The 13654-nt window shown below is 50.2% G+C and overlaps 1 protein-coding gene across 2 annotated transcripts in view; it reads right to left on the bottom strand.

Annotated features, from left to right (window-relative positions):
* The window catches only part of PAX2 (paired box 2), an 87315-nt gene that overhangs the window by 43694 nt on the left and 29967 nt on the right, over window positions 1-13654 (bottom strand). For both annotated transcript variants that reach the window (XM_077748396.1, XM_077748397.1), the window contains exons 5-6: window positions 2619-2704; window positions 956-1075 (exon numbers count right to left, since the gene is read on the bottom strand). In XM_077748396.1, coding sequence (XP_077604522.1) covers window positions 956-1075; window positions 2619-2704 — 206 coding nt within the window. The remainder of the gene's footprint in view (window positions 1-955; window positions 1076-2618; window positions 2705-13654) is intronic.

The following is a 13654-nucleotide window of genomic DNA, read 5'->3' as shown; positions in this document are numbered from 1 at the left end:
TTACCCAAACAGGACATTTTTGAGAGAAAAAGAAGATGCTGACTGGCCAAGATGCAGAGACAAAAGGCATAAATTGTCCAGGCTAAAGGGATATGCAGTCCCCGTGTATGCTCATCTCTAGAGGATTCTAGAGAGTCTCTAGACCTCCCTGGCTCAGAAGGTTCCTGCTTCCCCAGCAGGGACCATGAGGTTGGGCTCCAGACACTGGTGTCTCCATTTCTGGGCCGGTCAGCCCTGCGCCCTGGCCTCGTGCACCAGATGGTCACCAAGGAACCCCTCACGTCCCAGCATTTGTAAAGCACCTTCTCCCAGGCTCATGGCCACCACTCCATCTTCGTGTATCCTTTCCCCTCTCTTCCTCCTCTTCATTTCCCCCTCCCCTGAACTCCCTGCCTAACAGCTGGCTACACTTGAGACATTACAGGGAACGGAAGGGAAGGGCCAGAGAGGAGCCTGAGTGGTGTCTCCTCCCATTGGGAAGAAGAGTACAGAGGGCCCATGTCCAGCTCAATGGGGGGCAGAATCCATGATCAGAGACAGGACACCGGGGTCAGCTGCACGTGACATCACACCCCCATCTTTTGATGGGTTGGGATCAAGTAAGAATAGGGTAGATTGGTCTTTCATCCTTGGGTCAGAGACCAGCTGTCCCCCAACTTCCTGAACGCTCCCAAGGTACCTGGTTCGCGCTTCTCCCCTGGCACCCCACTGGGATATTTGGGGCAGTCTCAGTGGAAGGTGAGGCCACCACGGCTGCTGAGCAGATGGTGAAGCTGATGGCCCCCCCAGCAGCCTGCCTCCCCCTCCAGGAGCCAGCAGGGCAGTGGGGGGACCTGGGCTGTGCTACAAAAACTGATCTCCCAGCAGAGCAGCTGCGAGGCCGGGCCGAAACCGGAGCTCCGAGTCCAAGGACAAAGCATGCACAGGGAAGCCACGCCTCTTCCCTCCTCCCTACCTTCATCACGTTTCCTCTTCTCACCATTGGAGCGAGGGATCCCCAGGATCCCGTTGATGGAGTAGGATCCCACTGGATCATTGGAGGCGCTGGAAACAGGAGGGGAGGCCGTACTGGGAACTGGGCGAGAGTAAGGAAGAAAGGCCATCAGGATAACAGTTGTGATCACAGACCAAAGCCCCGAGTCTGCGAGCAGAGAGAAGCAGAGGACTGAGAGGGATGGCAAGCCCATACTCCCCCTCATCCTCTGAGGTTTAGGGGAACGCAGGGGAACACACAGTGCAGGCTATTCACTTCTGTCCAGCCCCAGGCTAAGTGGTGACCAGTCAACCCCAGGCCTCCACAGCCCTAGAGATTTCACTGGGCCCTCAGACTCGCTTCCTGAGGAGGGATGGAAACTCTCAATCTAGAGAGTGACTCAGTGGTCCTGTAGGAAGCACAGCTCCTAGGAGGTCCCTTTGTATAGCTCACCAATCCCCAGGACTGAGCCAATCCTTCTAAACAGCCCCCAGCTCACTGCTTCTAGTCCCCTGGGCTGGCCTTTACCAATCGTCCTTCAGACACCGTGGCTTTCTAAGATCTGTCTCTGACTCTCTGGGAGACACGAGAATGGTCATGATATTCTCCAGGAGGGCATAGCTCGTCTCTTCCAGTTGCTTCTGGTCTTGAAATCACTTGAGAAGTTCCCAGTTTCCCTCTCAGGGCACAGACTAGTGAAACCATTCACTCTGCGGTGATCAGCTCAGGTACAGCCAAGCCCAGTCCTCCCTCCCAGCATACGTTGTAACAGTCTCACAAACAACGGGTCCTGCCAACTTCAGGAAGGGCTGGGACATTCTGGGGCATTCTACTTCCTGCCGGCAAAGAGATAAGGGGACAGCTGCTGAGAGGGGCAGCAGCAAAAGCGTAGCCACATTTCAGCCCCTTAGACTCCAGGCATCATCTATGGCTGCAGCAGCGCCAAGCACCCTTGGGTCGAAGGGAAGACAATATGGGAGGGTGTTTTATCTGGTTTTCTGGTAGGCCTGGGGCGTGTCTTGGAGAGGCCACGAGCATGGAACAGCAAATAAGGAGGCTGGAGCAGCAGAGAGTTACAGAGGGGAGGAGGGAGAGACAGCCAGATCAAGAAGAGACAGGCTAAGAGGAAAGAGGCTATCAGGAGTGAAACAGAGAGATGCGAACAGATCCAGAGCCACACACACAGAGAGGAGAAAAGAGAAAGGGAGAGGCAGGGAGAGGAAAGGAGAGAGAGAAGGGAGAGGAGGGGAGAAGAGAGAAAGAATTTAAAAATCAAAAGAATGCAGTAAGAAGGTAGATACGAAAGAAAAAGGGGCAAGCGGAGAAAGAATCAGATAATAACAAAAGATGAAGAAGGAGGAGGAAGGGAGAGAAGAGAAGCTAAAGGAAAATCTTGGTTTAGAAGAAGGCAGAGCCAGAGCCAGAGAGACAGACGAGGCAGCTACAGAGGTGTGGTGGAGAAGCAGAGAACAGTCCTGGTGAGCTAGTCTCTTGCGGAAATCCCAACCTCTAGGACTTCAGGGAGAGCGTGGGCTGGGAAAGGGGTCCTGGGCCTCAGCAGGTATGCCTTTTTGAGGGGAATGGGGGTGGTATCCTGGCTCTCCTGGGTGGGGCCCGGCTTCCCTCCTTCCCTGAGCCCTCTTACCAATGGTGTGGCCAGGGGCAGTCACTCCCGTCCCAGCCCCATCCGGCGTTGGGTGGAAAGGCTGCTGAACTTTGGTCCTGATGATCCTGCAACGGCATCACGACGGCGTCACACATCACATGCCTTCTGCCTGCACCAGCTCCAGCCCAGCCCTGCAGAGGGGCTCACCCAAGCTCCCTAGCTCCCTCCTCATATATCTGCTCCCTGCATCCCTGCCCTCACTGACTGCTGGAAGGCACGAACTTCCCCTCCCGTTGGCTCTGCAGATCCAACCTAGTGCCCCTGGACAGAGGGAGTCTGTGTTCTCTCCTGCGGTGTGCATCATCTGAATTGCAGCTTGATTTTTGGTAGCAAGGACTGGGGGCCGCAGAGTGAGTGGAGCACAGCATCCTTCCCTTTCCTGGGGGTGAGGGCTGCCCTGATGACTTGTTGTTCCCTCCCTCCTCAACCACATGCAAGCCTCTTCCAGGGAACAAGATTCTTTGGGTCTGGAGGTCATTTTGGAGCTGGCTTTCCCATTGGGGAGCATGAGGTCCTCTAGAGTTGGGGGAAAGTGTGCCATTTCCCTATTTCTTGGGCTAAAAAGAAATAGCCAGAAAAGGACTGGGTCACAGGTGACCTTTTTGTCCCCAGGAGTCCAGCATAGCCCATGGTCCCTTTGCCAGATGTCAGGCCCTGGACAACTTCTTCCTGAGCCCACTTACTGCCCAGCTTGCTGGCCCAATGGCCTGCTTTTCCGGGCTCTTCCTTGGACCACAGCTTCTTTTCCAGCCTAGTTGAAAAGCCTGGCATCCACCCTGTGCACTCCAGGGGTAGAGGGCTGGATCAAACGTCCCAGGACTGGGGATGAGCCTGCTTGTCAGTGATCTGAGGAGTCCAGGGCTCAGGGATGCAAAAGACCAATGCTGGGGCCAAGACCAAGGAATGCTCCCCTCCACCCACTAGTCAAAATAGGCACCCTTGAAACAACTTCTCCAAAGGCGTTGCTCCTCCCTGCAGAGAGGCGTGAGAGCCAAGTTCACCCACACCGGCCGGGCATGAGCAGACTCCACTCTAACCAGATTTAACTGAGTTCTCATAGGCAATAGAGATAAGGTGCCTGCCTGCCTCACAGTGCTGGAGGTGAAGCTGGGGAGGGAAGACACACACCCAAAGAAAGCGAAGGAGCCCCAAGGGGCCAGGCTGTAAGCGCTAGAGGGAGGCAAGGGAGGAATCCAGCCACCTTGCAGGTGGGGACCAGGAAAGAAGTCACTGAGGAGGCAGATCTTCCTGTAGACCTTCAAAGTGGGCCACGGCTGAACAGACGAAGGGGTCCAAGGGATGGAGGATAGCGATAAGGGCACCAGGCTGTGTGGCAGGGACCCTGAATCCTGCTCCTGACTCTGCCATTAATTGGCCACCACAGCTTTGGCCTCATCATTCTACTTCTCTGGGCCTCAGAGGCATATCATTCTACCTTTCTGGACCTTTACTTTTCAGCTGTAAAGCAAAAAGGTTGAACTACAGAATCTCTAAGGTCTCCTTCACAGGGAAAAAATAACATGGTTCTAAGGTGAACAGAGAGGCCGTGGCAGAGGGAGTGCGTGGGGGCATTAAAAGCAAGAACTGGAGGAAGACAGAGCAATGTATGGAAGCTGGATGAGCTTCTGGGGAAATGCCCAGACCAGCCAGCCAGGAGCAGTGGAGGTACACAAAGCAGCAAGAGGAAAGACGACTGAGAACTTGGAAGTGACCATGATAATAGTGATTTTCCATTTGTTGGTCATCTCTTATGTGCCAACATCATATGCAATTTATTTTTTTTTAATTTTTTTTAATGTTTTTATTTATTTCTAGGAGAGAGAGAGAGACAGCGTGAGCAGGGGAGGGTCAGAGAGAGAGGGAGTCACAGACTGAAACAGGCTCCAGGCTCCGAGCTGGCAGTCAGCACAGAGCCCGACGCGGGGCTCGAACCCACGAACCGCGAGATCATGACCTAAGTGAAAGTCGGACGCTTAACCGACTAAGCCACCCAGGCGCCCCCATCATATGCAATTTATATTACTTCTATAAGCTACTGTTCATTTTCCCAACCACCTCCAAAGGGGATTCTCTTATCCTCGTTTTGCAGATTAAATACCAAAGCTAACAGAGGCTGAGTAGCTTTGTCAAAATCACACTGTTGGTTAGGGCAGAGTCAGAACTCAGTCTCTAAATTCTGTGCTCTTTGTTACTTTGTCATACCTCTCCCGCTATACAGCAAGCAGGTTTAGAGAATCTCCAGCCACGAGTGATGTCTAAACCAGAGGGGACATTTGCAAACAGGTCCTGGCAAAGCAATATACAGGGGCAAGACCGCAGGAAAGGAAAGAAAGAGTCTGCAAGACATCGTGAAAGTAGAACGGCCAATTTGGCACCTAACTGGAGTCAAGCACGGCTCTAAGAACCCAATTCTGGGTATTTGGAAGGCTGGTGGTTTGTGGGCTGTCAGGAGGAGAGCTGCTGGGAGGCGGCGGGTTTGGTCTCAGACATGCAGTGTTTGAGGTGGTAGGGGAGTGTCCAGCTGGCACAGCAAGCGTGGATTTAAGAGACCATCAAGAAAAAGAACGTTCATAGGGGCAAGAGACCTAAGGAGTGGATGTTGGACTTTCACAGGCTGGGAGAAAAAACCTGACCATGCACAGGGGTCAGAATTGGTCACACTGGGAATGGCAGAATAAGGATTGGGCAGCGTTCCCTAAGTCGATGGAGAAAAACATTTCCAGAAGGAGAATATAATTCACGGCATCAGTGACCATGTAAAGATTGGAGGGAACTGGGAATAAGAAGAGGCACAGATTTGGGGTCTTGGGGGATAGAGGTCTCAACACGGCAACTAGGGCAGGAGCCAGACAGAAAGGTTATGGATTGAATGGGAGGAGAGGGAGGCAGTGAAAGTAGACTCTTGCCTTCAGAAGTCTGTAGAAAAGAAGAGAGAAAAGTGTGGAAGCCGGTGGATGGAACGAGCAGCTGAGTGGAGGGAAGGCTGGTTGGGGTAGGAAAGCCCTGGGTACGTTTGCAGGCTAAGGGGGGAGAACCAGAGAAGAGAGAAGGCCTGAAGTTGCCTGACAGAATGTGCATGATGGAGAAAGCAAGACAGAACAAGGAGAGGCACCAACCAGGAGGAGTCGGTGAGAGATGGTGCATTTTGAGGTGGCCAAAAGCTTCGAGAAGGAGCTTTTACAGCTTTATCTCTCACCGAAGCAGAAGGGAAGGTCCTCTCCCAAGAGTTGGGAGAATGTTTGGAGCATGATCACCACGGGAAAGGTCGGACAGTAGTTAAGGGCGATGTAGACTGGTCTACAGGAAAAGTCTAGAAGCAGGCCATGTATACAGCTCAGAGCAGCCATTCCTATTCATTGCAGCGAAAGCTTCTGGGATCTCACTGGCCTTGCTGTGGGTGGCTCTGGCTTGCGGGCTGATGAGCCCTGGACTAAGGGAGCCCAGGGCTGGGGCTGGCTGAGACAGATGACCGGATGGCCTTGTGGGGTTTCTATCTTTGTTACCCAGAGCCTCTGACCCCTGGGGCACCGGTGCAGATTTAGCTGAGGCAGCAAGTGATAGAAAATCACTACTCCCTGATGGGGGCTTGGTGGCACATGGAGAGGAGCTGGGTAGGGTGCCTTCCGTGAGTTCCTAATGCTCCTGGTGTCCATCCTTGCCTCCCAGGCAGTGGCCACTTGCTAGTCCCCAGAGCTGCTCTCAGGAAATTTAAGAACTGAGATCAGGGATACCTGGTAGTCATCCATCGCCCCCCTTCATCCTGTACACAACCCAACAATATCCCAGTGTGGGAATATCACCACAGCTTAAAAAGATAAAGGAAAGCATTGCTCTGGGTGATTGTCTGATACTATTTCCCCCGGTTGCTCCTCCTTCTCTTCCAATCTTTTTCATTCTTGGCACACGGCAAGCCAGCCAGACACGTCACGGCCTCCACGCCCCAGGCAGGTTTGGCCCTCAAGTCAAGTCTGCAAGGATGGGTCTTCGGAGGGTGCAGTGGGGAGTGCCGGAAGCCATAACTCTACTCAGGGGGGCCCAGAAGTGCCATTTCCTGTTGCCATGGGAACATGTCAGGACGCCTGCTCATCACTTCCCTTTCTAGCACGTTCTCCTTCACAGGGATGCCCTTCCGCCTCCAACTTTCTGGCTTTGCCTGAGCCCAGCATGGGGACTTCAGGCACTTAGCAAGGGTGTGATTAGGGCAAAGGAAAGAAAGGGATGGGCTCTGGGTTCTGGGCTCTGAGTGAGTCTCAGCTCTGTTACTTCCTGCCTGTGAAGCCCTTGGCAGTCTCTTACTCCCTCATCTTACAATAAGATAATACTACTGTCCACTTCCTAGGATTGTTGGGAGGATTAAACAGGATAATGCATGTAAATGATCAGTATGATGCTTGGCTCAATAAATGCTAATGTTGCCAATAATAATAATAACAACTAGCAGTAGTATTCCTCCTATGAGTGACCGCCAGGACGGGCTGCTTTCTCTTTAGGGACCGAGCCAGATGCAGGCAGGAGGCCCTCAGCCCAGCACGGTCCAGCTGGCCAGCGCGGCTGTGATGGCGGCCCCAGAAAGAGCACAGAGAAGGTGGGAAACAGCAGAGGCAGGAGTCACAGCCTGACCCAAGAAGAGGTGAGTCAGAGAGACTCTCAGGAAGATAGATTAGGGGCCACTGCCTGGGGGCCCCTGGAAGGATCCACAGACAGTATGAGCAATAGCTTCTTCGGGACCCAGTAGATGCCAGGGAGCTGTGGTGGCACTTCAGGGTATAGATGACAAGGCAGGTGAAGTCACTCTTTCTTTGGTTAAATTCCCAGGAGGCCTCCACCTCCCACCAAGCGGGAGATCAAAACACTTTCATCAGCTCTGTGAGTTAGAATGAAAGCATGTAATGAGACTCCTATTAACAGTTTGTTAAACTCATGAAGAAACCGAGGACCTCCCAACATACCAAGAAAGCACCGGGGACATTCTTATTCCTCTTCTTGCTTTCTTCCCTCTCCCACTTCTTCCTCCACTGCTCATTCTTTCCTCTGTGTTTCATTCTCTGTCTTTCTCTGCCTCTCTGTCGGTCTCCCTTCTCTTTGTCTGTCTGTCTGTCTCTGTGCACCCTGAAGTCCCACTGTGGCTGTGTGAGTTTATTGATTCTTGGGAGCTGGGGGAAAGCGGGAGGCAGGGCTGGGGTGCAGGCTCAGGGATGGAAATAGAAGGCTATAAATTATTTGTGACAGGAAAGCAATAGTGGCAGAGTGCTGAGCACAAGTCCTGTGTCACTATTAGATTCCTTTTAGCCTGATGACACTGTAAAAAAGGTTAAGTGTCTGCTGGAATCGTACACCTGGGGGGCCGGGGCAGCCTGGGAGCAGAACAAGCCACTGAGAGCAGGTATATCAATTCTCCAGGCCAATAATATTCCACTCATTGATCGCCACGCAAAGTTCAAAAATCTCATTACAGCCAGGCAGACCGGGAACTTTTTACAAATCAATAGAATGATATAATGTATGTATACTTAGTGCAAATGTATCTATTCATCTATCCATCCATCCACGGTCCGCCTCAGGGCTTCCAAGTTAACCTACCCATCATATTATGTTATGTTATGTATGATATTATATTGCATTGTATTATATGATAATAAATGGTGTGCAGAAACTCCCCGCGAGGTAGAGACACGAAGAGGTCCTATTAGCATGGAGGTGACCTCAGACGGCTCACCCTGGAGACACAGGTGGCCAGGGTTTCTAGATTTCTTAGCAGAAAGCTCCAGGAATAAAAACCAGTGTTTACTGAGTATTTACTAGGTGTTAGGCAGTGTTCCGTGTGCCCCCAACCAACAGTTTACCTAATCCTCACGATGACCCATTTTGTAGATATGGCTTATTACAATTTGCCCAAGGTCACCCGTTAACTTCGTGGCAAGTCTGGGGTTTGAATTCAAGTGGACTAAATGCAGGGCCCATACCCATAACCACCAAAGTCTCCTGCCTCCAAGAAAGAGATGCCTTGAAGCCCAGAATCCAATCCTGGATTCTATTTCCAGTCTCTGCTATTGTATTCTGAGAAACGAAAGGTAGGGGACTCCAGGAGCTTTGGTATTCCCTTCTCTAAAATGGGAGTAGTAACACCTGCCGGAGCCAGCTGCTGACGATGTGATGTATACACGTGATCTGCAAGCAAGTCCCCATCAAGTCCTGTCCAGCTGCCCAGAACAGACCGCTTTCCCCACGTTGGAATTACTTCCTACTAGAATGGTGGCCCGGCCCTGGGCTTGGTCATATTACTGGTTTGCTGAAAGGGTTTTTAAGGCAAGGAGTCCTAGGTATCTACACTCACGTGCCATATACATGTATAAATGAATTGAAATTGCCCTAGGGTAGACTTCAGAGTTTTTGCATAAAATACTTGACTCCTCACAGAGGGAAAGTCTTTCCTGATTTGGTAAACCAAGCGAACTCCAGGGGAAAGAATGTCTCAGACTAGCTGACCCCACAGAGCACTGAGGCATGCCTGGGTATGATAGGCCGGGTCATTCCAGAGGACAAAATATTGCCTTCAGCAAAGGATATTTCGCCCAGCAATCGCACATAATCGCTTCAACACAGGTACCTCTATCAGGTACATGTCCCTGGCTCAGCCCTGAGTCAAGTCGGACTGGTGCAAACAGCTGGAGACTCTTCACAGCAGAACCTCGAGTGAGACATTATAGATTCTCCAGGAAGATTCCACCTTTCCTAAAAATGGCTCCTACCTCTCCCTACTCCGGAGAACTCTAAGGAACTAGAATTTCCCCTCTGTACATCCCAGGAACTGAAATCCTGAAATTTATAACTTCCTCCTGGCAGAGGACACCACATCCATCCGACCTGTCCTCCGCACTGGGAGCCCGGAAGGGTTTTGTGTAAACTCTGTCTTCCTAGGCTGCAGCTTTGCAATTTGTGCAGTTTAGAGTTGTCCGCCCGCACCCACTCACATGCCCTACAGGACTGGGTTTGGACAGCTAACCATAGGTCAGACATGGGGTCTGTGCAGGAGAATGGCCGCTGGTGAGGAGCCGCTACAGGCAGGACCTTCCATTCTGGCCATAGCATAGCAGAGCTGGAATGCCCCGCTTCCGGGGTTAACACGGGTCTCTCTAAAGGTGTCCAGAGCTTCTACCTCTTTTGTTGCTTCTCAGAAACAACATTTCTTGCTTCTCAGAAAGCCATTTCTTGGCTGAGCTCCAAGAAATGAAAAGCTCGCAGAAGAGTTTCCTCAAACCCGTGTCCTTGACCCACCTGCATTAGAGTCCCCTGGGGCGCGTGCTAACATGCAGCCCCTGGGGCCCAGCCCGCACCTCCTGATAGAGTTTCTGATGGTGGCAGGGCCCAGGAATCTGTATTTAAGCAAATTCTCTAGATGATTCTTAAACTCTACGGCTCTTGAGAAGACTAGCTCAAGTCAGAGGGTGAAGAAACCATCCTTGTGGTTATACAGGGGAGACTTGAGAGGGTTGAGAGAAAATCTTAGTGGTTCAGAAGTTTCCTTATTCATTTCCATCAGTGGACATTTCTCTCCATCTGCCGATCCTGACTCCTACTGACCCAGTAACCAAAATTCAAGAAGCTACCAGTTCCTCCGTGGAAACTGAACTACAGGTTAAAAATAAAAAGAATTTCAAAATGGTTTTTTGTGCCTTCTAGGATGATAGATTCCCACTGGGTTCCTTAGATATTATTTCTTTAGATATTCTGCCTTCTAAGGCTGGTACTAAGGGCGATAATCCTTCCACCACGTGTCCCTGGGAGCCCAGGCCTGATACAATTTACCAGGCTAGATGGGCATGGGGCTGGCCCAAGGGGGCAATAGTGATGGTTTATATGACGGATGGTAAGCATATGGATTGATTTAACTTCAAGATATGCATAGGTTTAAAAATTAAGGGGCAATGTGTTTAACTAACCATTTGGAAACCAGTCTGCAGTGCATGCCAAGCCCAGAGCGTGACCAGACTAGCTCCTTTCACCACCGGCCTGCCCTCATCTGTCAGGGCTTCTGGACTAGAACCGGGGTCCACCAGCTGTCCACCCCACGGTCCTGCTTGGGAAGGTCCAGAGGCTAGAAGGCTGCCTGATACCCTGATACAATGGTGGAAGGGGTGCTGTGTCGACTCACTGCTGGGACCAAGTCCTCCCCGTCCATCCGTTGTGTCCCTCCCTGGCATGCCCACCTCCCTGGATGAGCAGAAGGAAGCCTGGAGGAAGTGCCCTGAGTGACAGCAGAGGTGGGGCCTGACCTCTGTGCCCCTAGCCCCTCTACCTCTTGCCTACTTACTTCAAAAACAACCCATCAGTCTCTGCCTCCTGAAAGCATGTGATGTGGCTAAGCCTCACAATTGCTTCCTATTACCAACAGAATCAATCCTTAGCCTGGCAGTCAAAATCTTTCCTGATTTGGCTCTGCCCTGGCTTTGCAATCTATTTCTTCCTGTACCCCACTCCCCTGCAGGGTCTAACACAGAGCTGAAAGCTTGTTTTCTTGCTTACTCGGTTCGCATTGAGTCCTCCCCTGGACTCTGAACTCTACAAGGACAGATATCCTGCCCATTTTTCTCACTATTGTATTTTCAGCATCTAGTAACAATGCCTGGTGTGATGTCAATATTTATATATATTTTTTATTTTTTAAGCTTTTTTCAATGTTTATTTATTTTTGAGAGAGAGAGACAGACACAGAGTGCAAGTTAGGGAGGGGCAGAGAGAGGGAGAGACACAGAATCCAAAGCAGGCTCCAGGCTCTGAGCTGTAAGCACAGAGCCCGATGTGGGGCTTGAACTCATGAACCGTGAGATTATGACCTGAGCTGAAGTCCGAAGCTTAACCGACTGAGCCACCCAGGCACCCCCACGATGTCAATATTTAAAAATTATTTGCAGAATTTAAAAAAATTTTTTTGAAGAAAAAAACTATTTGCTGAAAAACAACCGAATGTTATTATTAATAGTAAGGATAACACCTGAAGGGATAGAGCGAACTAATATATGTTCACTATGTACCAGGCACTGTGCTATGCACTCTACGTGGATTATTTATTTCTTACAACTTCTTACAAAGATTATTATCCCTATTCTACAGATGTGGAAGCTGAGGCTCAGAGAAGTTAAGTAACTTGCCCAAGAGCACACAGCTGGTAAGTAGCAGAGCCAGGATTTAAACCTGGGACCCTCACTCCAGAACCCAGGCTGCCAACCACTGGGCAGAATAACTCGTTTCAAGAACAGACGGTGGACTCTATGAGACGCTGGCCCTGAATAGAAGAGCTGCAAAATAGCAAAAGAAATAACTAGAATTTATTTCATATTCACTAACTGACAGGCATTGTAACAAATGCATTTTCTCATTCAAATCCAAGCTACAACTCTATCAAATACGCATGTTCTCTATTACGCCAACAGGGCCACAAAGAGACTGAGCAATTGGCCAAAGTTCACGTGCTTAACAGCCCCGGAGCCAGACTATAGGCCTGGGACTCCTATAAGCTGAACCATATTACTTCTTCTGGAAATTTCTATATTAATATTATCTGTGTTTATTAACTATTTGGGCAAGAACAAATTTCCCCTTCTCGCCTCTACGATCTGGACAACTGAGCAACTGTATAGGGAGACAATGAACGGAAATTGCATATAGCAGTGATTCCAAACACGCTTAACCTTTCCCCTGTATTTGATGAGCAGCACGCCCGTGTTACAAACGAACCACAATTTTAGGCTAAGTGGCTACGGTTTCAGTATTTTATATGCTCTGGTAGGTTTTGGGCATAGAGTTTCCAAGTTCTCTGCATCTATCGCTTTATCTTTCTCTCTAGTTTTCAAATCATGTACATGATCGTGTGGCGATACCGCATACAGAAGGGCTTCTCAGCTTCTATGTTTCTAGAAACTACTTTTATGATTGGTGCGTCTTTATATTCATGTCTGCTCTGACGCATTGATCCAAGATTTATAATACTGGCTATATTTATCAAAACCTACTTCATGAATTCCTGCCCCAGTTATGCCTATCTCTGTCAAACATGTAAGCCTCAGTCACACTCATCACTGGTCCCTTCCCAGGGTGTCTGAGATTCTCACACCGCAACTGTATTTTTATATTGGTCCATGCCCCAGTATTGATGTGCATAAATGTGCACTTGTACACCTGTGTATCTTTCTGTCTATGGCTAGGATGGGGTGCGGGGGATGTGGAAATGAGAGAATTATTAAATGCCAAGTAGATGTGCAATAAATTCCATTGATTTTATAAACTCCAACTTGTCTTCAGTCTCCTTCCATTCTTTATCCTGGGGGCATTGCAACAAAAACCTATTTTAAATACCTTTGCTTCCCCCCCTTCCCCTCCCCAAAAAAGTGTCAATATTTTATTTGGATTTTTAACTTCGCTCCATAACAGTTGTTTGACCTCCTGACTCGTGCGAGTCACATAAATTCTGGGACTTTATTCAGGACCATGTTCCCGCTATTGAATAAGCAATTTGGGAGGGTGAATTAATGACTTGTGCTGTTGCTGGAAAGTCCCTGAAGAAATATTAAAATTGCTTGCAGACTGAATCGATACTCAGTGAACACCCAGCAAGAGGGCTTCGGCTCTGCAATGGCCACGGAAGGCAGGGCTTGGTGGAGGAAGGGGAATTCCTGCACCCAGCCTGGTGAGCTCCCCCTCTCCCAGTCCTCCCCCACCTTTCCCTCCCTCCCTGGAGCTCTGTCATTTTCAGTAACGGCAAAGTCTTATTAAACCCCAACCAGGACAGAGCTGATTTGTCCTGTCTCAGGAAGCAGGCTCAGGGGACAGTTTATTCTCTTACTAGCAACCGGAGCCCGGAGGCCTTATTGAAGGTGACGGTCTGGACACATCCACCTGCTGGAGAAACGGGACGGTGCTGCTGCTTTCTGGCAGGCTGCCCTGAGCCTGGGGATCAAGAGGGTGCGGGGCTTGGGAAGGCTGCGGCCGGGCCCGGTTTCTGCCAGGTGTGCAGAGGG

This window comes from Crocuta crocuta, unplaced genomic scaffold, assembly GCF_008692635.1.
Source record: "Crocuta crocuta isolate KB4526 unplaced genomic scaffold, BGI_CrCroc_1.0 scaffold619, whole genome shotgun sequence".
Taxonomy (NCBI): Eukaryota; Metazoa; Chordata; class Mammalia; order Carnivora; family Hyaenidae; genus Crocuta; species Crocuta crocuta.
This window is presented reverse-complemented; position numbering and strand designations above follow the sequence as displayed.